The following is a 25,508-nucleotide window of genomic DNA, read 5'->3' as shown; positions in this document are numbered from 1 at the left end:
TGTCCAGGTACTTTGTCGGCTAGTGCCCAAGATGGAGCTGTCTAGATTTACAACCTTCTGCAGCTTCTCAGAGTCCTGTGCAGTAGCCCTTCCATACCAGACAGTGATGCAGCCTGTCAGAATGCTCTCCACAGTACAGCTATAGAAGTTTTTAAATGTATTTGCTGACATGCCAAATATCTTCAAACTCCTAATAAAGTATAGCTGCTTTCTTGCCTTCTTTATAACTAACTGGATATGGTGGGACCAGGCTCAGAACTCCTCAGGGTTCTTGACACCCAGGAACTTGAAGCTCCTCACCCTCTCCACTTGTGATCCTTCTGAGGATTGATATGTGCTCCTTTGCCTTACCCTTCCTGAAGTCCACAATCAGTTCTTTCATCTTACTGACGGAAAGTGCCAGGTTGTTGCTGCAGCACCATTCCACTAGTTGGCATATCTCACCCTGTACACCCTCTTGTCACCACCTGAGCTACTAACAACGGGTGTATCATCAGCAAATTTATAGATAGTATTTGAGCTCTGCCAAGCTGTACAGTCAATGAATATAGAGAGTAGAGCAGTGGGCTAAGCACACACCTCTGAGGTGGACTAGTTTTGATTGTCAGTGAGGAGGATATGTTATCACCAATTCGCACAGATTGTGGTCTTCCGGTTAGGAAATCGAGGATCCAATTGCAGAACGAGGTACAGAGGCCGAAGTTCTTCAACTTCTCAATCAGGATTGCAGGAATGATGGTTTTAATTGCTGAACAGCATCCTAACATAGATGTTTGTGTTGTCTAGGTGGTCTAAAGCCATGTGGAGAGCCATTGAGATTGCGTCTGCCTATGGTGGCGATAGGCAAATTGCAATGGGTCCAGGTCCTTGTTGAGGCAGGCATTCAGTCTAGTCATAACCAACCTCTCAAAGCATTTCATCACTGTCGATGTGAGTGCTACAGGGCAATGGTCATTAAGGCAGCCCACATTATTGACAGATCTTATTGAATTTTTTGACGAGGTTACTAGGAAAATTGATAAGGGTTGAGTAGTGGATGTATGTATGGATTTCAGTAAGGCCTTTGACAAGGTTCCACACGGAAGTTTAGTTAGGAAAGTTCAATTGTTAGGTATTAATATTGAAGTAGTAAAATGGGTTCAACAGTGGCTGGATGGGAGATGCCAGAGAGTAGTGGTGGATAACTGTTTTTCAGGTTGGAGGCCGGTGACTAGTGGTGTGCCTCAGGGATCTGTACTGGGTCCAATGTTGTTTGTCATATACATTAATGATCTGGATGATGGGGTGGTAAATTGGATTAGTAAGTATGTAGATGATACTAAGGTGGCGTTGTGGATAATGAAGTATGTTTTCAAAGCTTGAGGAGAGATTTAAGCCTGTTAAGAGTGGGCTGAAAGATGGCAGATGGAGTTTAATGCTGATAAGTGTGAGGTGCTATATTTTGTTAGGAATAATCAAAATAGGACATGCATGGTAAATGGTAGGGCATTGAGGAATGCAGTAGAACAGAGTGATCTAGGAATAATGGTGCATAGTTCCCTGAAGGTGGAATCTCATGTGGATAGGGTGGTGAAGAAAGCTTTTGGTATGCTGGCCTTTATAAAGGAGTATAGGAGTTGGGATGTAATGTAAAAATTGTACAAGCATTGGTGAGCCCAAATTTGGAGTATTGTATACAGTTCTGGCCACCGGATTATAGGAAAGATGTCAACAATGTAGAGAGAGAACAGAGGAGATTTATTAGAATGTTACCTGGGTTTCTGCATCTAAGTTACAGAGAAAGGTTGAATAAGTTAGGTCTTTATTCTTAGGAGCGTAGAAGGTTGAGGGGGGACTTGATAGAGGTATTTAAGATTATGAGGGGGTTAGAGTTGATGTGGATAGGATTTTTCCATTGAGAGTAGGGGAGATTCAAACAAGAGGACATGGGTTGAGAGTTAGGGGGCAAAAGTTTAGGGGTAACACGAGAGGGAACTTTTTTACTCAGTGGCAGCTGTGTGGAACGAGCTTCCAGTAGAAGTGGTGGAGGCAGGTTCGATTTTGTCGTTTTAAAATAAAAATTGGGTAGGTATATGGACAGGAAAGGAATGGAGGGTTATGAGTTGAGTGCAGGGCGGTGGGACTAGTTGAGAGTAAGCGTTCGGCACGGACTAGAAGGACCGAGATGGCCTGTCTCCATGCTGTAATTGTTATATGGTTGTTATTCTTGAGGACTGGTATGATTGTTGCCTTTTTGAAGCAAGTGGGAACTTCCGCCCATAGCAATGAGAGGTTGAAAATGTCCTTGAATACTCCTGTCAGTTGGTTGGCACAAGTTTTCAGAACCTACCAGGTGCTCCATCAGGACCTTCTGGCTTGCGAGGGTTCACTCTCTTTAAAGACTCTTTAATTTCCTCTGTTCAGTTGTGAATGCGTCCATATTGATACACGAGGGCAAGTCCCAAGGGTAACTTCCAAAACCCACTTTAAACTAATTAATGCTGTGTAGGGAAGCTACACCATAAATATTTCTTGTACATTTGTTAATTATAGCTAATTTATATATCTCTTTAATTATAGATCCATACGATCATGCAGTTGAGGCACCAGCAGAGGTGAAAACCGAGCAGGTAGAAGAAACTGTCCGCAGCCCTGGATCAAGTATGATTTCTTTTTACTTCGTGGTAGTGCACGTGATTTGGTGGGTGTCAATACTGCTTCACTATGTAGTACTTTCCAAGTGTATTAAGATTTTGTACAGTTAATCAGATGCTGTTCAGGCTAATTTGGTAGTATTAACCAGGATCTCATTTGGAAAGTCAGGGGGTGTAGGATTCAGGGAAACCTGGCTGTGTGCATTCAGAATTGGCTTGCCTTTTGAAGGCAGAGGGTGGTATGGATGGAACATATTCTGCCTGAACTTCAAGGATCATCGCCTTGTGGTGGAAAGGTTTGTGACTTCCTTAGATTATAAGAGTGATGCCATCTGGAGTTTAGCTCCTAGTAGGGTCTCTCATGGAGGTAAGGTTAAGGGAGAGATTTCAGACTAGGAGTGATCCAACCAAGACCTCAGTGGTGGAGCTGGTGGAAGATGACACATAACAACGGCCTGAAGGCAAAGGAAGGCTGCTGCGGTGAAGGGTCCCCGGTCATCTTGCATTCCATGCCACTGTACCTGCACTCTGATCTATCAAAGACCATGTGGTGGCTGCCTGTGCATCAGCCTCCCCGCGCACAGGTATTCTGCATTACTTACTTATTTAGAGATACAGTGTGGAACAACCCTTTGAACTCTTCAAGCCACACTGCTCAGCAAGCACCGACAATCCCAAAAGAACGCTAACCCAATCATGGAGCAATTTACAATGACCAATCTTTGGACTGTGGGAGGAAACCCGGCGCCTGGGGAAAACCCACGCATTCCACTGTGAGGATTTGGCGGAATCTGGGTTTGAACTCCAAACTGCCCTGAGCTGTAATAGCATCACAATAACCACTATTTTCCCGTGACGCCCATTAAGGAAACAACCCCTTTGGAGACCAACATACTCAACTCCAGTGATTGCACTGCTATTCTGCCTGGAGTTCTTTACAAAGCCACCTCCATTCCCAAGGAAAGCACAGTTTTCTTTTTTCCTGGCTGACGTACAAAACATCTGAGGTTGCAACATCATTTTAAGTCTGATTATATGGCTAAACAGTTTATCATTTGATTTTCAAAATGTTCAAGCACAGGAACTGAGAACTTGCTAATTATTTGTTTAACTTGTGTTTTGCTGTTGCAGAGACGGGTAGCTACATCTGTGAATACTGTGGCAAGAGGTACAAGTATTACACTCCTTATCAGGAACATGTGGCTCTGCATGCATCCTCTGGTATGTATTCCAAATCAGATTTGATTACCTTTTGTTTGTCACATATACGTCGAAACAGTGTCATTGTACGTCAGCAAGCAGCACGGTCAGATGTGCTGGAGGAGCGCGCATCTGCTGCTATTCCTCTGATGCCAACCTAGCATGTCCACAACTCACTAACCTTAACTGTCTTTGGAATATGTGAGGAAACCAGAGCACACGCCATGCAATCACTGGGAGAATGTACAGACTTGTTAGTGTGGCAGGAATTGAATCTAAAATAAAAAGTTGTAAATGCCAGTATTACCCTGTTTCCGGTGGAGCCGTTAGAACCTGGAGGCAACTGGTTCATTTTTAGCAAATTTAAGTTTCATTAATCTGGGGCTGTTGGTGGGGAGGAGTGGTTCCTTAGTTAATTGATAGTCATAATATGAGTGAATCCATAATATCAATGAACTAAGGAATCAACTTGTGAGAGAGAAACACAAGTCACACATATTAGTGTCACAATGGTGTAATTAGAGGCATGAGAGAGGAATTTGCCTGGGTGGATTAGAGAAGGATACTGGTGGGGATGACAACAGAGCAGGGATGCCTGAAGTTTCAGGGAATAGTTCACAAGGCGCAGGATAGGTATATCCGACAGATGTTGTTATTCTCAAATGGCAGGGGTAGGTAACCGTGACTGACAAGGGAAGTTAAGGAATGCATATTAGCCAGGGTAAGGGCATTAAAAGTAGCAAAAGTGAGTGGAAAGTTGGATGACTGTGAAGTTCTTAAAATCCAACAGCAGGCAACTAAAAAACTATAGGAAGGGAAAAGATGAAATATGAGGGCAAACAAGCCAAAAATATAAACCCAGGTTACTAAAAGATTTTTCAGTTATATAAAAGAGTAAAAGGGATGTGAGTTAATATTAGAACACTAGAAAATTATGCTGGTGTGGTGGTAATGGGGGCCAAAGTTATGGCAGATGAACTTAATGAGTACTTTGCATCAGTCTGTGGAAGACACTAGCAGTGTGCTAGAGGTTCGTGAGTGCCATTGCTATTACAAAGGGAAAAGTGCTAGGCAAACTGAAAGGTCGTAAGGTGGATAAGTCACCTGGACCACATAGACTACATCCCAGAGTCCTGAGAGATGTTGCAGAAGAGATAACAGATACATTGGTCATGATCTTTCAAGAATCATTTGATTCTGGCAATAGTCTGGGTGAACTGGAAGATTCCAATGGCCCTCTGTATTTAAGCCAAAAAAAAGGAAATTATAGGCCAGTTAGCCTAACTTGAGGAAAGTGTTGGAGTTGGATATTAAGGCTGAGGTATCGGGGTACTTGGAGATTAATGATAAAGTATGTCCAGGTCAGCATGGTTTCTGCAAAGGGAAATCTTGCCTGACATATCTGTTAGTTCTTCAAGGTAGTAACCAGCAGAGTGGACAAAAGCAATGGATGTAATTTACTTGGATGTTTAGAAGGCATTTGATACGGTGCCAAACATGAGGCTGCTTAACAAGATAAAGTAAGATGGCATTACAGGAAAGATACTGGCATGGATAGAGGAATGGCCGACAGGCAGGAGGCAGTGAGTGGGAATAAAGGGGGCTTTTTCTGTTTGGCTGCCAGTGACTAGTGGTGTTCCTCTGGGATCAGTATTGACCACTACTTTTTCATATCGTCAGTGATTTAGATAATGAAATTGATGGCTTTTGGCAAAGTTTGCAGATGTTATGAAAGTAGGTGGGAGGGGTAAGTGCGAAGGAAGCAATGCGATTGCAGCAGAGCTTAGACAGATTGGAAGAATGGGCAAAAAAGTGGCAGATGGAATACAGTGTTGGAAAATGTGTGATACGTTTTGATAAAAGGAACAATAGTGCAGACTATTATCTAAATGGGGAGCAGTTTCAAATATCAGAGGTGCAGAGGGACTTCGGAGTCCTCGTGTAAGACTCCCAGAAGGTTAATTTACAGGTTGAGTCTGTGGTAAGGAAGGCAAATGCAATGTTGTTATTTATTTTAAGGGAAATAGAATATGAAAGCAAGGGGATAATGCTGAGCCTTTATAAGACACTAGTCAGGTCACACATATTGTCAACTGTTTTGGGCCCCATATCTTAGAAGTGATATAACCATATATAACAATTACAGCACGGAAACAGGCCATCTCGGTCCTTCTAGTCCGTGCCGAACGCTTACTCTCACCTAGTCCCACCAACCTGCACTCAGCCCATAACACACCATTCCTTTCCTGTCCATATACCAATCTAATTTTTTTTAATGACAAAAACGAAACTGCCTCTACCACTTCTACTGGAAGCTCGTTCCACACAGCTACCACTCTTGAGTAAAGAAGTTCCCCTTCATGTTACCCCTAAACTTTTGCCCCTTAGCTCTCAACTCATGTCCTATTGTTTGAATTAAGTGATATGATGTCATTGGAGAGAGTCCAGAGGAGGTTCATGAGGATGACTCCAGGAATGAAGGGGTTAACATGTGAGGAGCATTTGGCAGCTTTGCGCCTGTACTCACTGGAATTCAGAAGAATGCGCAGGGGATCTCATTAAAACGTCCTGAATGTTGAAAGGACTAAAGGTGGATGTAGAGAGGATGTTTCCTATGGTGGGGGTGTCTAGAACCAAAAGACACGGCCTCAAAACTGAGAGGCGGCCTTTTAGAACAGAGATGAGGAGGAATTTTTTTTAGCCAGAAGAGTAATGAATCTGGAATGCTCTGCTGCGGAGTGTGGTGGAGGCCAAGTCTGTGGGTATATTTAATGCAGAAGTTGATCATTTCCTGTTTGGTCAGGACATCAAAGGATATGGCGAGAGTGCAGGTGTATGGGATTGTGGGATCTGGGATCAGCTGTGATGGAATGGCAGAGCAGACTATAGGCTGAATGGCCTAGTTCTGCTCCTATGTCTCATGGTCTTGTAGTCCTTTGTAAGTTGGTAAATCTCGTTAATTTGACGTCCATCATGTAACTTGTATCACCCAGCTTAAAAAGTAAGAGGTCTTTATGTATTTTATCAAGGTTTCTCTCATCTATCCACAGAACATCATTTCAGCTCTGCACTTGCAAGGGAGTACTGTGTACCATGAGGGGTGTTTGATACCTCTGGGCCTGTACTCTGCTGTTAAAAGAGATTGGGAACGTGGGGTGGTCTCATTGAAATTTATTGAATATTGAAAAGCCTAGAGAGAGTGGACATAGAGAAAATATTTCCTATAAAGGGGGGAGTCTAGGACCAGGTGGCACAACCTCAGAATAGAGAGACATCCACTTGAAACAGATAAGGAATTTCTTTAGCCAGATGCTGGTGAAACTGTAGAATTCACTGCCACAGACTGTTGTGGGGGCTAAGTCATTGGGCATATTTAAAATGGAGGTTGATAGGTTCTTGGTTAGTTAGGGCATCAAAGGTTACAGGGTGAAGGCAGAAGAATAGGGTTGAGAGGGATAATAAATTAGCCTTGATGGATTTGTGGAGCAGACTCAATGAGTTGAATGGCCTAATTCTATGTCTGGTCTAAGTCATCCGTGGATCACGAGTAGACTGATTGGAAAGCACCTGAACTTGCAAGTGAGAAGTATTTTAGCTTGTGTTCTGGTTCTTGGACTTCTGGGGGAGTTTAATAGAGTTTTATGGAGGTCATGCAGTAGTATGAAAAGTAAAGAACTGTTTCCTAGACTCATTGCAAGGTATGTGAGCTTAATTGTTTGAATTGTGTGGTTTCCTTAAAGCACTTCAGCAGGTGGATGGGGCTTTTACTGGAGATTTGCATTTCACGTGGTTGGTGTCTCGTCTACTGTAATAATTTAAGTAAAACAAAACTAGGCAGCTTTCCAGCAAATGATCCATATACACTAGCTTTGTTTCAGGGCATGTGTTTTATGAAAGCAATTTAATATTTCTCAATGTGCAGATGCAGAGAGTCCACTTGTCAAAAGAAATGAAACCAAACTGCCAAATGTATGCGAAGAAAATAACAGCTCCCAGAATTCAAGTGGTAAGTGCCAAACATTTAATTTGTGTAGAACTTTCCCTCACTTCAGCAGTGCGGGATTGCCTTCACAGACAACTGTATGTGTAGCCCTCAGGCTCAGCCAGCATGTGGTCATCTAGGGCAAGACAACTTCTGGCCCCGCCAAACTGAGAAATCTCGTTTGTGTGGATGCTGCGCGATATGCTGCCCAGTTATAAATCCGCGCCACAAAATAACAGACAGTACCCCGTATGCAATTAACTGATTTAACTTTATAAATCTTAATCTAAATATAGGTTAATAAAGAAAATAAAAAGAAACGGGGCCCATTTTAAGAGAAAAGTCAAAATTGTACGTTGGAGATCACAAATATGACCATTCATCAACCCCTGGCATTCGGACCCTCGCTCCCAGTCCACTCCGTCTGGTGGTCTCCCAGGTCTCTCTCCACACGCATCTTCCTCCTCCTCTCTCCGACCAAAGGATTGCGAAAATCTCTCTTCCAGGTTCACAAAAAGCAACATTTCTCTCATTGAATGGGACACCCCCGCCACATTCCAAGCCCTGTTAACTCCAGTCATAACCCAAACATTGCTACTACAGAGAAACCATTACATTAGCAGTGAAACATTACAGAGTGTTACAATGTATTTACAGTGCTTACAAAAAGTATTCACCACCATTGGAAGTTCTCATGTTTTACAACATTAGATCACCATGGATGTAGTTTGTTTCTTTCTGACACTGAAAACAAAGTCTTTCATGTCAAAGTGAAAACAAAGTGATCTAAACTAATTAGAAATATAAAACACCTCAAAATAATTGATTGCATAAATATTCGCCCCTTTTAATATGACACACCAAATCATCACTGGTGCGGCCAATTTGATTTAGAAGTCACATAATTAGTTAAATGGAGATTACCTGTGTACAGTCAAGATGTTTCAGTTGATTGTAGAAATACACCTGTATCTGGAAGGTACAACTGCTAGTGATCAGTATCTTGTCAAAAATCACTCCATGAAGGCAAAAGAACTCTCCAGGCAACTCTGCAAAAAGGTTAATATAAACCACAAATCAGGAGATACAAGAAAATAGTCACGTCACTGAATATCCCTTGAGTACAGTTAAGTCAGTTGTCAAGAAATTGAAAGAATATGGTTCCTCAAAGACTGAGTGACTGAAAGAAAGGGACCAGTGAGGGAGGCTATCGAGAGATTCCTGACAACTCTAGAGGAATTACAAGCTTCAGTGGCTGAGATAGGAGAGACTGCGCATACAACAACTGTTTGCTGGGTGCTTTGCATGTCACAGCTTTGTGGGAGAGTGGGAAAGAAAAAGCCACTGTTGAGGGGGAAAAGAACTCGCATGAAATCTCAGCTAGGGTTTGCGAGAAGGCATGTGAGAGACTCTGAAATCAGCTGGAAGTCTATGGTCTGATGAAACCAAAATTGAGCTTTTTGGCCTTCAGACTAAACGCTATGTTTGGCATAAACCAAAGACTGCACATCATCAAAAACACACCATCCCTACCATGAAGCATGGTGGTGGCTGCGTCATGCTGTGGGGATGCTTCAGTGCTGCAGGCCCTGGAAAGCTTATGAAGGTAGAGGGTAAAGTGAATGCAGCAAAATACAAGGGAATCCTGGTGCAAAACCTGATGCAGTCTCCCAAGAAAACTGCAACTTTTTTTCTGTTTTCTAGCAAGACAAATGACCTGAAGCATAAAGCCAAAGCTTAACAGGAATGGCTTAAAAACAACAATGTTAATGCTCTGGAGTGCCAAGTCAGAGTCCAGACCTCAATCTAATATAGAATTTGTGGCTGGACTTGAAAAGGGGTATTCACTTATGATTCCCATATAATCTGACAGAGCAGTTTTGTAAAGAGGAATGGGGAAAAATTAGTGCAGATGTGTAAAACTGAGACCTATCCACATAGACTCAATACTGTAACTGCTACCCAAAGTGAATCTATTAAATACAGATGTGAAGGGGGTGAATAATTATTTTGTTTAATAATTTAATACATTTAGACCAATTTGTTTTCACATTGACACAAGTCTTTTCTGATGATCAGTGTCAAAAAACCATATTATAGCCACTGTGATTCAATGCTGTAAAGCAATAAATCATGAAAACTTCCAAGGAGGGTGAATACTTTATATAGGCATTGTATTTAGAGATACAATGTGGTAACAGGCCCTTCCAGCCCAAAGAACCCATGCTGCCCAATTACACCCATACGACCAACTACCATACATCTTTGAAATGTGGGGGGTAAACGAGAGTACCCAGAGGAAATCCACGCAGTCAGAGGGAGAAAGTATATATTCCCTAAAGACAGCGGTGGGAATTGAACCTGGGTAGCTGGCATTGTAATAGTGCTGTGCTAACCACTCTGCTACCATGCCTCACTAGAAGTATAATTTTAAAGCCTTCACTTTCATAAACTGGGTACATGAGCACAGTATTAATCAGAATCAGGTTTATTATCATTGATAGGTCATGAAATTTATTTTGCAGCAGTATTACAGTACGATAACAAAAAAATTTTAATTATAATATGAAATGCATACTTGGGTTCAAAGATAAATCAAAATGGTGAAGGAATGTTCATGGATTCAGGGATTGTTCAGAAACCTGGTGGATGGGAAGAATGAGTGTGCCTTTCAGGCTCCTGTAGCACCTTCCTGATTGTAGTAATGATGGACGCCACCTTTTTGAGACATCATCTTTTGAAGATGTCATCGATGCTGGGGGGGCTAGTGGTCACAATGGAACTGGCTTAGTTTACAACCCTTTCCAAATTTTTCCAATCCTGTGCATTGGTTACTCTATATGAGATGGTAATTCAACCAGTCAGAATGCTTTCCATGGTAAATCTGTAGAAATTTAGTCTTTGGTGATTGTGTATAAAATGCATTCCTTTTCATTAAATGTTTACAGGAAGTGCCAGTGTACACAAATCAGATCCTCCATCTGTAAAAAGTAAGTCTGAATTATCTTTGTCATTGTGCTTGTATTCTGGTTTATCATTAAAAATCTTTCTTTCTAAGCTCATCACCCCTACTGTGGCACAGGTGGCAGACAGCAGCTCACCAGAGTCCTCTGTCCTGAGCTTCTCTTTCAAGTTGTTCCATATGTAGCCTATTTTCAGACATTTTTTGCCTCCCAGGAATGAAGTCTTTGGGACCTCTGGTGTTTTTGTCGTTCTGAGTTTTTACCTTATGGGCTTGCTGGCCCTATGCCCAACAATAAACACTTAAAATTAATAAAAATGGAGTCCTGTTTAGATCAGCAGAACAAAGAATTTTAATAATTTTCATGAAAACTTAAATGATTTGAAATGCAATCCTTTAGGCATTTCCACGGCAACAGCTGCAGAGTGCTATCAAGCTGAATCAGAATTTCAAGTGTTGGAAAATAACGTGCTTTGACCTGCAAGAATTTCAAACCACAAGGATGATGCTTTGATGAGATCAGTATATTTATACTGTGTTAAAACGTTGTGGTCAGTAAAAAGGGAGTTTGATCTTTCTGTCATTGAGTGAAAATTTCACATTTACAATATCTGTCTCAGCTCAAATTGTCCAATTTAAGGGTAAAAACCTGGCAGTTTTAGAGAAGAGGCTGCATAGAAAGTGGAAGTTTGTAAGCAACTACATTCCTGCAGTATCAGACACCCTTTGATCTAATTCCTACTCCTAGCTGCATACAGAGAAGGCATCAGACCATCTTCACAGTCTGTCCTTCTCCAAGCCCAGTGTACTGCTCTCCACTTGTAACAAAGGGCCAGTGACCCTTTGTTACAAGCAAACTTTGATCACTTGTAACTTTACTGACCACAGCACAGAAATAGGCCCTTTGGCCGACAAAGACTGTGCTAACCATATTGCCTATTTATATCACAGCCCGGTATCAAAACAACAGTGCCCCTGAAAGAAAAAGCCTAGAAAAGGTACTGGATACAGACCAGTCCATCACAGGTAACATCCTCCCCTCCAGTAAGTACATCTACATGAAGCACTGTTGCAGGAAAGCATTTATCAGTAGGGACCCCCAGGCCTGGTTCTCTTCCTGTTGCTTCCTTCAGGGAAGGAGGTACAGAGGAGCCTCAGGACCCACACCACCAGGTTCAGGAGCAGTTATTACCCCTCAACTATCAGGTTCTTGAATCAGACAAGATAGCTTCACCCAACTTCACTCACCTCTTCACTGAACTGCTTCCACAACCAATTAACTCAAGTTTAAGGACTCTTCATCTCATGCTTTTGATATTCATTGCTTATTTTGTTATTACTGTTACAAATACTCTTCTCAGGTTTCCAGCTGGGTACAGGTATCGATGATAACCGACGTTTTGATGGCAAACTCTGCCATCTTCATCAGAGATGATGCCTGGAAACGTCTAGTCTGGTAGTATTTATACCTGCTGTAGTCTGTCCCTCCTGATTGGTTAGTCCTTATCCAATCAGGTTTCTGCTATCCCACCCTGTTTACAATGGAATTCCGGTTCTTTCTTCGAGCAAGACCTTGTTCTTTGTTAAAGCTCTTTTCATCTAGTTTTATTTCAATGGCTTCTTTTATCAGGTGGCCCCAAAAGCTCAGTTGTTTTCTGTCATCGAAGTCAATCCTGTGGTCATTGAGAATGCAGTGTTCTGTTACCGGGTAACTCAAAATGGATACACCACCTGTGCTCCTTGATGTGAATTCCTTCGTGCATTCTGTCTGGCCGATATAAGCTAGTCTGCATTCGTGAGGAACCCTGTAAACGCAAGACAGCCCAAGTCCCATGGACTAGTCATGCCCAGATGGCAGAGTTTGTCATCAAAACATCGGTATTAATCGATCCCTGTACCCACCTGGAAGCCTACGGAGGAGAGTTTATTTGTCATATTTGCTGGGAAAGAACCAGATCTTTTTTTCATTATTATTATTATTGTTTCTTTGCATTTACTGTGAATGTCCATAAGAAAGTGAATCTCTGGGTTGTATATGGCGACATGGACGTACTTTGATAATAAATTTACTTTTAGCTTTAAACAACTTGTCTGCATATGCTCCAAACCACTCCATTCCCTGCCTGTAAATGTTGCTGTTCTATCTCCTATCCACCACTTTGCAGCTTATTCAAGGCACCCAACACTGTTTTCAAAAATAAACTTGACTCACACATTTCCTTTAAATTCTCCCTCTCTTACCTTAAATTACCTTAAATCTGTGGATTCTAGGGTTTGACATTTCCACCCCGGGGGGCGGGGGGGGGGTGATGTGGGGAGAGACTCGTACTGTCTGTCCTATCTATACATCTCCTAAACTTGTAAACTTCTGTCAGGTCACCCCCCCCCCCCCCCCCACCAAGCCTCCAACGCTCCAGAGACTGCAGTCTGACTCTACCCTCCTGAGCCGTTCACAATTGTTGAAGGTGGGAGTTAACCTTGACCACTTCCTCTGGCAGTTCATTCCATACACTCACCACTCTCTGCTTCCAAACACATTCCTGGAAAATCTAATTCTCCAGGACTCAGTTATAGCTCTTTAGGATGCAGCCAGTTTAGGATGTTTAAACAGCTCTTGTGCAGAATGGTTTGGTGTTCCTGGTTGCTGCCATTCTCTGATCAAACGTCACTGCCTTACATCGCATCAATGCTCCTCCAGGCCTCTGTCTCATCCGGTCGCAGTCTGTTTTATCTTTCTGTTGTTATCAATTAGATCATTGAAGTTTCAGTGTAAGCAAAGCCAATTAGCCCTCAAATAAAATTCTCTTAAAATTTAGTAAAAATTCTAGTATTTGGTTAGAAGGCTCATTTTAGATCATAGAACACTACATGGCAGTACAGGCCTTTTGCCCCTCAATGTTGTGCTGACCTTTCAACCTACAGACTCCAAAATCAATGTAGTTCTTTCCTTCCACTTACTGTAGCCCTGCATTTATCTTTCACCTAGATGAGCCTATCTAAGAGTCAGGGTCATCTCAGACTCCAAAATGTCCCTGATGTATCTGGCTGTACCGTCACCCCAGCAACGTGTTCCATCCACCCATCTCTGACATATCCCATACATTCCTCCAATCACCTTAAAATTATGTCCCCTTGTATTAGCCATTTCCGCCCTGGGGAAAAGTCTCTGGCTGACCAATATCTATGAATGGAACATAACCACCAAATGAATGATCTAAGGAAGTCTGTGTAATTCTTCTGAAGTCCGGCACCCCTATTGAGGCACAGACCGTCGACAGCAGCTCACCAGAGTCCATACAGTGCTATCCTTCCACTCTTTGGAGCTTCTGTTAGCATTTCTGTAGCTGTGGATTTTATGGGATGTGGTTGCTAGCCCCTTGCTCAACAGCCCTCCTGTCAGTTAATTGTTCCAATTAGAACAAGTGTAAACAAAATTACTTATAAACCTTTAGAAATCAATGAAACTTCTAAAATTTTTTATTCTGAACTATATCAATCAGAATCACAAAATGATATTGTTGAGATAGAAAGGTTTTTATCACAAATAACTCTCCCAAAATTGAATTTGGAAGAACAGAAGGGATTAGATGTGCCTTTTACATTAAAAGAGGTCAAAGAAGCTCTAGGATCACTTCAGAGTAATAAATCTCCAGGAGAAGATGGTTTTCTGCCTGAATTTTACAAAAAGTTTAAAGATTTATTAATTCCTCCTTTTATGGAGCTAATACACTAAGCGGAAAGAACACATAAACTTCCAGAATCTTTTACGACAGCTATTTTAATAGTATTGCCAAAAAAAGACAGATCTTTTAAAGCCAACATCATATAGACCTATTTCTTTTTTGAACACGGACTATAAAATAATAGCAAAGATTTTATCTAATAGATTATCTAAATACTTACCAAAATTAATACACATGGACCAAACAGGATTTATTAAAAATAGACAATCGGCAGATAGTGTTACTTGGTTACTTAGCATAATTCATTTGGCATAAAAGAGGGAAGAAATGAGTGTGGCAGTTGCTTTGGATGCAGAAAAAACATTTGATGGATTGGAATGGGATTTTTTATTTAAGGTATTGAAAAATATGGATTGGGTGGATTAAAACCTTAAATACTAACCCCAAATCTGACAACTGGCCAAATTTCAACATCATTTCAGTTAACAAGGTCAACTAGACAAGGTTGTCCATTATCACCTGCTTTATTTGTGTTGGCGATAGAACCATTAGCTGAATTAATTAGAACTGACTCATATTATGGGTTTCGGAGTTAATCAGGAGAAATATAAGATTAACTTATTTGCTGATGATGTTCTGATTTATCTTACTAACCCATTGCATTCGTTGAGTAAATTATCTTCTAGATTGGAAGAATATGGGAAAATATCAGGGTACAAAATAAATTGGGATAAAAGTGAAATTCTACCCCTTACTAAAGGAGATTATAGTCAATGTCGATTAATAACTCAATTTAGATGGCCGATAAATGGTATAAAGTATTTAGGTATAAGAGTTGATAATGATATAAAGAATTCATATAAACTAAATTATTTGCCATTATTGAAAAAAATTCAAGAAGATCTTGATAAATGGATGATGTTACCAATAATTAATAGGTAGAGTCAATGCTGTAAAAATGAATATATTCCCTAGATTACAATATTTATTCCAAACACTACCAATACAATTACCGCTGAAGTTTTTTCAAGAGTTAAATAAATGTGAGGAAATTCCTTTGGAAAGGTAAGATGTCAAGAATATCGTTGGAAAAATTGACATGGAAATTTGACCTAGGAGGGTTACAATTACCAAATTAAGAATTATTACAAAGCAGATCAACTTACATTTATTGCATCTTTTTTTGATGAAGATAAACTGGCATGGAATAGAATAGAATTAGATAAAATAGGAGAAAATATACCAGAAGATTTTATATATAAATGGGAATCTAAATGGATATGGGAAAAGAAAGAATCTCCTATACTAAAACATTTGATTGATTTATGGAATAAGATAAATGTTGATGATGAGATAAAGAAATCTTTATTAGCAAAGAGACCTTTAGTTCAAAATAAACGTCCCTTTTACAATGGATAATCAACTTTTATATAACTGGTTTCACAAAGGGATTAGATATATAGGAGACTGTTTTGAAGGAGGTATATTAATGTCATTTGACCAATTAAAGAATAAATATAAAATATCAAATAACACTCTTTTCTGTTATTTCCAATTAAGGGCTTATTTAAGAGATAAACTGGGTCAAACAATGTTATTGCCGAAACCTAATGAAATAGAAACTTTAATTCATAAAGGAAAAATTTTTAAAAATTATTTCTGGTATGTATAATTTGATTCAAAAACAGGCAATTAAACAAGGAATTCATAAGTCAAGACAAAAATGGGAAACTGATTTGAATATTAAAATTGATGAAACAAGTTGGTCAAGATTGTCTTGACAGTATGACAAATACAATGAATGTTCGAATAAGATTAGTACAATATAACTTTACATCAATTATATATTACACCACAAAATAAATAGATTAAACTCAAATTTATCTGATCAATGTTTTTGATGTAATCAAGAAATTGGTACTTTTTTACGCTCTACTTGGTCTTGTTTTAAAATTCAACCTTTTTGGATAAATTTACTGGAACAAATTATTGGAACACAGCTTCCACACAATCCAATATTATTCTTTCTAGGTGATATTGAAGGGATAAAACCGAAACCCAAATTGAACAAATATCAGGAAGAGTTCATAAAAATTGCATTGGCAGTAGCCAAAAAGGCTATTGCAGTTACTTGGAAATTGGATTCATACTTAAGTAAAGATTGTTGGAAGAATGAAATTTTCAGCTGCATTCCACTTGAAAAAAATACTTATAATTTAAGAAATAGATATATTTCTGAAAATTTGGTGCCCTTATTTACAAAAGATAGGATTAAATAAATAGGTGCTCCGCAGATAAAATTATTGGTCATCTGGGGAAAGAAACATATATATACACATTAAAGCTAATTTGTACTCCATGGAGCATGTGGGGACCTTCCGATATCCAGGCACTCTTTTCTTTTTTTTTCTTATATATAGGGATATGTTAGGGGGGAGCGGTTATATATATTTTTTCCCTTCTATTATGTAACCCATTTGAAAATTCAATAAAAAAATTTAGAAAAACAGTCCTCCTTTTACAGCCGTCAATAATGGGGTTATTGTTAAAAGGTATTAAAAGAAAGTCAGTACATTTCTACCCCGAGTCAGTGCTCCTGAACATTTCAGCAAGTTGGATTCTAGCTGTGTGTTTGGTGTTTTCAGATGGTTCGACGTGTCAGAGCTGTGGAAGTGAACACAAACACTGTACCTGCTTAAGACAACAGACCCACAATAGCCGCGCGAGAGGTAATTTATAAAGTGAATCATTTAAATGTTACATTTTATAACTAAACCTCTTGCATTCTTCAGGACTTGTTATTGGTGTGGAGCAAGAATTGTAATGTAAAATCTTATTATTTGCTGCATGTTTGTACACAATTGTGGTAGCTGTAGACACAACAGTCAGTAGATACTGGAAATCCAAAGTAACACTCAAAATGCTGGAGGAACTCAGTGTGTCAGGCAGCATCCATAGAAAAGAATAAACATGTTTTTTCCTCTCCATGGGTGCTGGACTAACCTGCTGAGTTCCTCCAGCACCTTGTGTATGGTTGTTATAAATTGTTTTTGCTCAGATATTACTTAGCTGCCAAAGAGTTGGCTTAAATATCAAGACAAATTCAGGGCCATGTTTTCATTCCTGGAACGTGCGCATTGCTAGCTAGACCAATGTTTTTTGTCTTCTGCTAATGACTCTAAGGTGGTGGAGAACATTTGCAATCTGTTCAGTGAATCCTTAGTAATGCTGTCAAAGGCAGCAGCTTTGTACGTTGTAGATGATATTATCCTGGAAATGATGGGTGGCCAGGTCCAGACCAAGAAGCTTGTGTTGGAATGGACTCATCTGGTGTCATCAAATGATCTGGTCCTCTCTGCTGACCACTCAAGCATGCTATTGGGTGTACTGTCTTTAAGAGCAGTACACAAGGGGAGCATTAGTTCCAGCAGCTCAGGGAGTCGAAACAGTGATCGAAATTCGCCATACCTAAAAACTATTGTTGTGTTTTTGTAACGTGGGGCAGTGGAAAGTCCATCATAGTGCAACTTCTGACCGCAGAGGTGTTGCACCTTCCGCAAAGATGCGGTGCAGAGATGTGATAAGAGTTTGGTTTGAATGTGCTGGTGACAAGTATGTCTTTCAGTTAAACACAGTCCACTAGTTGCTGGAAGTGCTGCATTTTTCAGCCCCCAATATCATACACAGAAACTAAAAATAAGCCAGATGGAGTTACAACAGCAGTTTTGGCACACTGGCACCTGATGGTAGTTCAATTTATAAAAGAATATCTTCCTGGCTAAATGTGCTAGAAAGTTTTGAGTACGTGGGGCTGGGTAACCATTGGGGGTGGTGGCTTCATTTAAGGCAGCAGTATTCACTGCATGGGTTACAACTACCATCCGGCTTAGGGACCATGTGAAATGGAGAACTAATAGTGGACTGGCAATGTAGTGCTCAACCTCATGCTTTGTGACTGTAGCAGAAAATGTGGCAGCAGGCAAGTGAATTCACATGAGCCATGTGCTAGACAGCATCATCTTGGGCAATTTACAGGGGTACGTCTTTTGCGTCTGGCAGTTAGATCTACTAATGGTCCCTTTGGTGAAGCCAAACAGAGGTCTAGCAACTGTAGCCAAGTCCCATTTGTAGCGCCGTCCATTGAAGCAGAGTGTCACACATCATATCCCAGAAGACCAAATCCTATGAGGGTCTGACATGGGCAATGCTGGCTTCACACTCAGTGGAGCACTTGTGTCACACAGGAAGCATTGCCCTAAAAGGGTGTCCTTAATGAAGAATAGACAACCCTGGCAACTGGAACCCAGTGTTCACAGACCTCCGATGTCCCATTGCGCTGGCACTGTTGAAGCTGCATAGCAGTCAAAACTTTGCGTTCATGTTGAAGCCTTTGTGGTAAAAACATAGACCTGGCATTGTCTGGTTCAGAGCCATGGATGAGTCTTTAGGAGGATCTGCTAACCAAGAAAGGAGGAGGAAAGATGCATGTCTGCCTGGCTGAGTGTAGACTATTGACCATTTTAGCATGCTCTATGGTGTATTAGGGCTGTGCGAACCTGATCAGGCATTTGTTGCTTAAAGAGGTCTTTAAAAATGAAACAAGAATAGTGATTGCCAGGAGAGATGGCATGTGGTCAGTTTGTTCTGAAGGCCTAGAGTCACTGACCAGGCAAGGAGAGCAACTGTTTGGCACACTCAAGACACAGTCCCTGGTGAGTTTTCAGAGAGACAGTTACCACATTAGGGCTAGTAGACTCACCACTGGCTGTGCTGGAACTACTTAGTGATGCTACAGTGTAGTAAAATTTGATATTGTCTGTGGTGATTTCTCACAGCACAAATTGGACTTCTGCCTATGCAAGCTCACATTAACGTGGTGCTCCCAGAACTACAGCAGTTTCAAAGCAACTGCATCTATCAACATGTCGTTGAGTAATTCTGGAATCGGTCCAAGTGGGTTGGGGTCACCATTGTAGATTGTTGTGAATAAATCATGTGATAGTCGTTTTATGTACTTAACTAAGCCACAACCCTTTACTTCCATTACATACAAACCAAAAAGGGTCTACTTACGCTGTCATGTTAGGCACAGTCTTAAAGTGAAACGCACCTCAATGACAGTATTTGTGAATTATCTAGAACGGTCTATATTATGAGCAGAGGTGTTGATCAGGCAACATGTGCAAAATGTTATAGAAACTCAGCAGGTCAGGTAGCATCTATGGAGGGAAAGGAATTGCCCTATCAAAATGCTGTTGACCAAAGAGTTGACAGTCCACTTCCCTCCATCGATGCTGCCTCACCTTCTGAGTTCCTCAGCAATTTGGATGTTGACTATATGATTATTTGCACTTAAGGGAGAATTATGGATTCCTTCACAGTCAAGAAAGTTGCCCATATTGTTGTGGCTTCAATAATAATTAAACAAGAGTCCTGTCCATTTGCAGTCGCAACTTGACCCTTTCAAGCCCCCTCCCCCACCCCCAACTCCAATTATGTGAAAATTTAGCCATTATTGTTTTAAAGTCTTTAAATCTCTATTGGAGGCAACATTTCACTAGTGAATCCACTGGAATTGTCTGCTGTGTCTGGTGCTCCTGGTGCAGCCACCTCTGCATTGGTGAGGCTCGACACAGACTGGGGGACCGCTTTGTTGAACACCTTCGCTCCATCCACAAAAAGCAAGATCTCCCAGTAGCCAAGTATTTTAATTCATGTCCCCATTTCCATTTTGACATGTTAGTCCACAGCTGCCTTTTCTGCCACAGTGAGGTCACTCTCCGGTTGGAGGAGCAATATCTCGTATTCTGTCTAGGTCAGGGGTCGGCAACCATTACCACTGAAAGAGCCATATGGACCCATTTCCCACAGAAAAGAAAACACTGGGAGCCACAAAACCCGTTTGGCATTTAAAATGAAATAACACTGCATACAACGGTTTTTTTTTTGCCTTTATGCTATGTATAAACAAACTATAATGTGTTACATTTATGAAATTGATGAACTCCTGCAGAGAAAACGAAATTACATTTCTGCATGCAACAAAAACATTTTGAACTCCGAAAAAAAGATGTTGGGTTGAAGGTTACTCCATAGTTAGCCTACCTTCGATCGAAAAATTTAAAAAAATCCCTCACTGGCGGGTGTCAGGGATTGGCAGTGGTGACGTATATTAATAGCGATAAAAAACACGTTGTGGCGATGTGCTACACACAGCGCTAAGATAACAACACTGCAGTCAAAGATAACTATTCGAACTAAACAGCCTTGCTTTAAAGCCTCCCTCAACCTGCCCCCCGTGGGCGCGGATGCTCCAAAAGACAGGTACTCTCAAACCCCCATAGGTTATCTCCCTTAGCCGGAACGGTGGCTAATTGTGAGCCGGTTCGGATGTGCCAGGAAATGGGGTCGCCTCAACGTTTTATTTAGATTGTACAAGATCACCATAATCTTCAAATTTCGAATTACATTTCAAAAACTAACAAACCACGGGGAGCCGCAGCACAGAGATGAAAGAGCCGCATGCGGCTCCGGAGCCGCGGGTTGCCGACCCCTGGTCTAGGTAGTCTTCAACCTGATGGCTTGAAGATTGATTTCTTTTCTCCCATCCTTCTTCCCTCTTCAATTCCCCGCTTTGGCCTCTTTCCTCCTCTCTTCACCCAGCTATCGCTGCCAGTGACATCCCTACCCCACTTTCTCCCATGGCCCACACTCCTCCCCAATCAGATCAATTCTCCAGACCTTTACCTTTTCCATTTTATCATCTCCCAGCTTCTCACTTCATTTCCACCCCACCACCTAATCTCACCTATCACCTTCCAGCTTGTAACTACTTCCTTGTCTCCACCTTCTTATTCTGGCATCTTCCCTTCTTTCTAGTCCTGATGAAGGGTTTGGCCTGTCGTTGACTGTTTATTCCTCTCCATAGATGTTGTCTGGCCTGCTGCGTTCCTCCACTATTTTACTTGTGTTGGTCTGGATTTCCAGCATCTGCAGTCTCTTGTTTTAAATCTGTTTCCTTTCATGGTACATAGGTTGACTGGGAGCGGGGGTTCTCTGTCCCATCCCTACCTCCATGGAAGTAAAGGAACGTTGGCATCACTTGTTAAAGTTGCACAAATGTTTCATTTTAGTTGAGATACCTTGAACATGTAATTGATAACAACCCTAGGGAGCACAATATTCTTATAATCATTTTGATTTTTTTATCTTTTTTGTTCCACTTAAGAGCAGTACACGTGTGGGGCCTGTGGGATTCAGTTCCAGTTTTACAACAACCTAATTGAGCACATGAACTCCCATGCAGGTATGTTTAATTTCTTTCCTTAACTATTACATTGATTCCTTTCACATAAATCCACATTACTATAAATAAGTTCCAAATCCCATTTACTGTAAACAAAAGTAGTTGTACTGAGTATTAATGGATTTTCCAGAATGTGAAGTGGAATGTCAATGAACCAAGGGATCTCAGGAGTCTGGGTCCATAGTACATAATGTTGAATAGTACAGCCCAGAAGCAGACCCTTTAGGCTCATTTCATGGTGAGTGTAATGTCCATGTACCAAGGGATCTTGGGTCCAGCATATGCACAGGAACAGACCCTGTTGGCCCACTTCATGCACATCGAACTTGATGCCTTTATATTCATTCTGTTGGTTTGTGTTTAGCCCAAATGCCTTTCCTATCTTCAGCAACAGCATTTGAAACATTGTCATTGTATCTGTCTCCACTCTTTCCTGTGGCAACTCAGTACACATAACCACCTCCCCTGTGTGGACAAACCTGCCCGTCAGATTTGCTTTAAAGATCTCCCATCCTGTCTTAAACCTGTACCCTCGTGTTCTAGACTTCCCTGTGCCATGGGGGAAAAGGCAATGACATACAAGACCATAAGACATAGGAATAGAATTAGGCCATTCAGCCCATCAAGTCAGCTCTGCCATTTCATCCTGGCTAAACCCAGATCCCATTCAGTCCCATGTACCTGCCCCCTCACCATATTCCATTATGCCTCGGCCAGTCAGGGATCTGTCAACTTCCACTTTAAATATACAGTCGGCCCTCCTTATCCGTGGGGGATTGGTTCTGGGACGCCCCATAGCTACCAAAAAATGCGAATGCATTATATATACCCTTATATAAAAAGGCGTAGTATTTGCATATAACCTACACACATCCTCCAGTATACTTTAAATCATCTTTAGATTACTTATAATACCTAATACAATGTAAATAGTTGTTATGCTGTATTGTTTAGGGAATAATGACAAGAAAAAAGAAGTCTGTACATGTTCAGTACAGACACAACCATCGTAGCTCTTCTGGGAAAGCTGATGCCACCTTGGCATCAGCCGATCCCGGTTCTCCAGTAATCTTTTAAGTTCTTGAGGCCGTAGCACTTTACATAGCTGGCCAGCCATCTCTTACTAGCTTTAAACTCCTTCCTCTCGCTCACAACACAAGTAGCGAACGAATGAGACGTGAGGTGAGCAGTGCTCAGATGAGTGCTGAAGGGCGAACTTACGGGTTTTCCTGATCCTTGGTTGGTTGAACCCATGCATGCGGAACCTGCAGATAAGGAGGGCTGACTGTACCCACAGACCTGGCCTTAACCACTGTAGCAGAACATTCCACAGATTCACCACTCTTCGGCTAAAAAAAAATTCCTCCTTACTTCTGTATGGTTGCACCTCAATTTTGAGGCTGTACCCTCTAGTCCTTTCAGCATTTGGTTGGTTTCACTGAGATCGCCACGCATTCTTCCAAATTCCGGTGAGTACAGGCACTGAAGTTGCCAGATGCTCCTCGTATTAACTCCTTCATTCCTAGAATCATCCTCGTGAACCTCCTCTGGACTCTCCAATGATGATATATCCTTTCTGAGATATATATGGGGTCCAAAACTGTTGACAAAATTCCCAAGTGTGGCCTGACCAGTGTCTTATAAAACTTCAGCATTATCTCCTTGTCCTTATATTCTATTCTGCTTGAAATAAATGCTAACATTGTATTTGCCACCTTTAGCACAGACTCAGCCTGTGAATTAATCTTCTGGGAGTCTTGCACCAGGACTCCTAAGTCCCTCTGCACCTCTGATGTTTGAATTTTCTCCCCACTTAGATAATAGTCTGCACTATTGTTCCTTTTGCCAAAATGCATTATCATACATTTCCCAAAGCTATTCTATCTGCCACTTTTGTGCCCATTCTTCCATTTTGTCTAAGCCCTGCTGCAATCGCATTGTTTCCTTAGCACTACCAATCCCTATCTTCGTGTCATCTGCAAACTGCCACAAAGCCATCAATTTGACTATTTAAATCATTGATAAACAATGTGAAAAGTAGCGGTTCCAATACTGACCCCTGAGGAATAACACTAGTTACTGATAGCCAACCAGAAAAAGCCCCCTTTATTCCCACTCACTGCCTCCTGCCTGTCAACCAGTCCTCTATCCATGCCAGTATCTTTTCTGTAACACCATAGGATTTTATCTTGTTAAGCAACCTCATGTGAGGCAGCTTATCAAGTACATTCTGAAAATCCAAGTAAATGACATCCACTGCCTCTCCTTTGTCCACCCTGCTTGTTACTTCTTCGAAGAGGTCTAACAGATTTGTCAGGCAAGATTTCCCTTTACAGAAGCCATGCTGACTTATCATTAGTCTCCAAGTACTCTGAAACCTCGTTCTTAATAATGGACTCCAACACTTTCCCAACCACTGAGGTAAGGCTAACTGGCCTATGGTTTCCTTTGTTTTGTCTTCCTCCATTCTTAGAGTGGTGTGACATTTGCAATTTTCCAATCCTCCAGGGCCATGCCAGGATCAAGTGATTCTTGAAAGATCATGACCAATGCATCTGTTACCTCTTCAGCAACCTCTCTCAGGACTCCGGGATGTAGTCCATCTGGCCCAAATGACTTAAACACCTGAAGACATTTGAGTTTGCCTAGCACTTTTTTCCTTTTAGTAGCAATGGCACTCACTCCTGCTCCCTGATACTCACAGACTGGCATACTGCTAATGTCTTCCCCAGTAAAGACTGAAGCAATGTACCTATTAAGTTTATCTGCCATTCCTTTGTCCCCCCATTACTACCTTCCCTGCATGATTTTCCAGTGCTCCAATATTAACTCTGAGCTCTTTCTTTTTACATAACTGAAAAAACTTTTAATTATCATGCTTTATATCAGGGGTGTCAAACTCATTTTAGGTCACGGGCCGGATTGGGCAAAATGCAGCTTCATGCGGGCCGGATCAGTCGGGTGCGTGCGAACGCAGCTTTCATTGCCTCCATTTTTTCAGCCTGTTCTCATGTGTCTCAGTCTCTGCTGTAACTACAAAGTGTTTCACTTCACAAATTCCGTTTCTTATGAAGAAGACTGCTGAGCAAGCATTATTTTTATGATTGGTATTAACTTACAATCATAGGCTTCATATTGCTGGGCCATTAATAATTAAAATAATAGATCTATCTAAAATGATCTCGCAGGCCGGATATAATTGTACGCCGGGCCGGATATGGCCCGCGGGCCTTGAGTTTGACACCTATGCTTTATATTATTGGCTAGTTTGCCCTTGTATTCCATCTTTTCACTTGTAGCTTTTCAGTTGGCTTTTGGGTTTTTAAAACTTCACAATCTTCCAATTTCCCACTCACTTTTACCTTCTTATATGCCCTTTGACTTTTATGCAGTCCTTCCCTTGTCAGCCACAGTTGCCTAGCTCTTCCATTTGAGAACCACCTTCTGTGAGACATACCTATTCCTTGTGAACTATTTCTGGAAACTTCAGCCACCTCTGTACTGCCGTCATCTCCGCTGATACCCTGCTCCAATCCACCTGGGCAAGCTCCTCTCTCATGCCTCTGCAATTCCCTTTATTTCACTGTGCTACTGATACATGTAACTTGTGCTTCTCCCTCTCACTGCAGTATAAATTCTATCATACTATGATCACTGCCATCTAAGGGTTCCTTTGCATTAAACTGACTAACAAAATCGGGGTTGTTACACAATACCTAATCTAAGATGGCCTTTCCCCAAG

The 25,508-nt window shown here is 41.2% G+C and overlaps 1 protein-coding gene across 17 annotated transcripts in view; it reads left to right on the top strand.

The window, feature by feature from the left end:
* LOC132407464 (zinc finger protein 618-like) overlaps positions 1 to 25,508 on the top strand; it is a 110,493-nt gene that overhangs the window by 66,053 nt on the left and 18,932 nt on the right. For 16 of the 17 annotated variants that reach the window (XM_059994010.1, XM_059994014.1, XM_059994017.1 and 13 more), the window contains 7 exons: positions 2,560 to 2,640; positions 3,765 to 3,854; positions 7,756 to 7,839; positions 10,764 to 10,805; positions 11,729 to 11,803; positions 17,106 to 17,189; positions 21,689 to 21,766. In XM_059994010.1, coding sequence (XP_059849993.1) covers positions 2,560 to 2,640; positions 3,765 to 3,854; positions 7,756 to 7,839; positions 10,764 to 10,805; positions 11,729 to 11,803; positions 17,106 to 17,189; positions 21,689 to 21,766 — 534 coding nt within the window. The remainder of the gene's footprint in view (positions 1 to 2,559; positions 2,641 to 3,764; positions 3,855 to 7,755; positions 7,840 to 10,763; positions 10,806 to 11,728; positions 11,804 to 17,105; positions 17,190 to 21,688; positions 21,767 to 25,508) is intronic. The other variant, XM_059994011.1, reaches the window with a different exon arrangement.

This window comes from Hypanus sabinus, chromosome 18, assembly GCF_030144855.1.
Source record: "Hypanus sabinus isolate sHypSab1 chromosome 18, sHypSab1.hap1, whole genome shotgun sequence".
Taxonomy (NCBI): Eukaryota; Metazoa; Chordata; class Chondrichthyes; order Myliobatiformes; family Dasyatidae; genus Hypanus; species Hypanus sabinus.
Note: the sequence above shows the minus strand (reverse complement) of the source record. Positions and strands in the feature narration are given on the sequence as shown.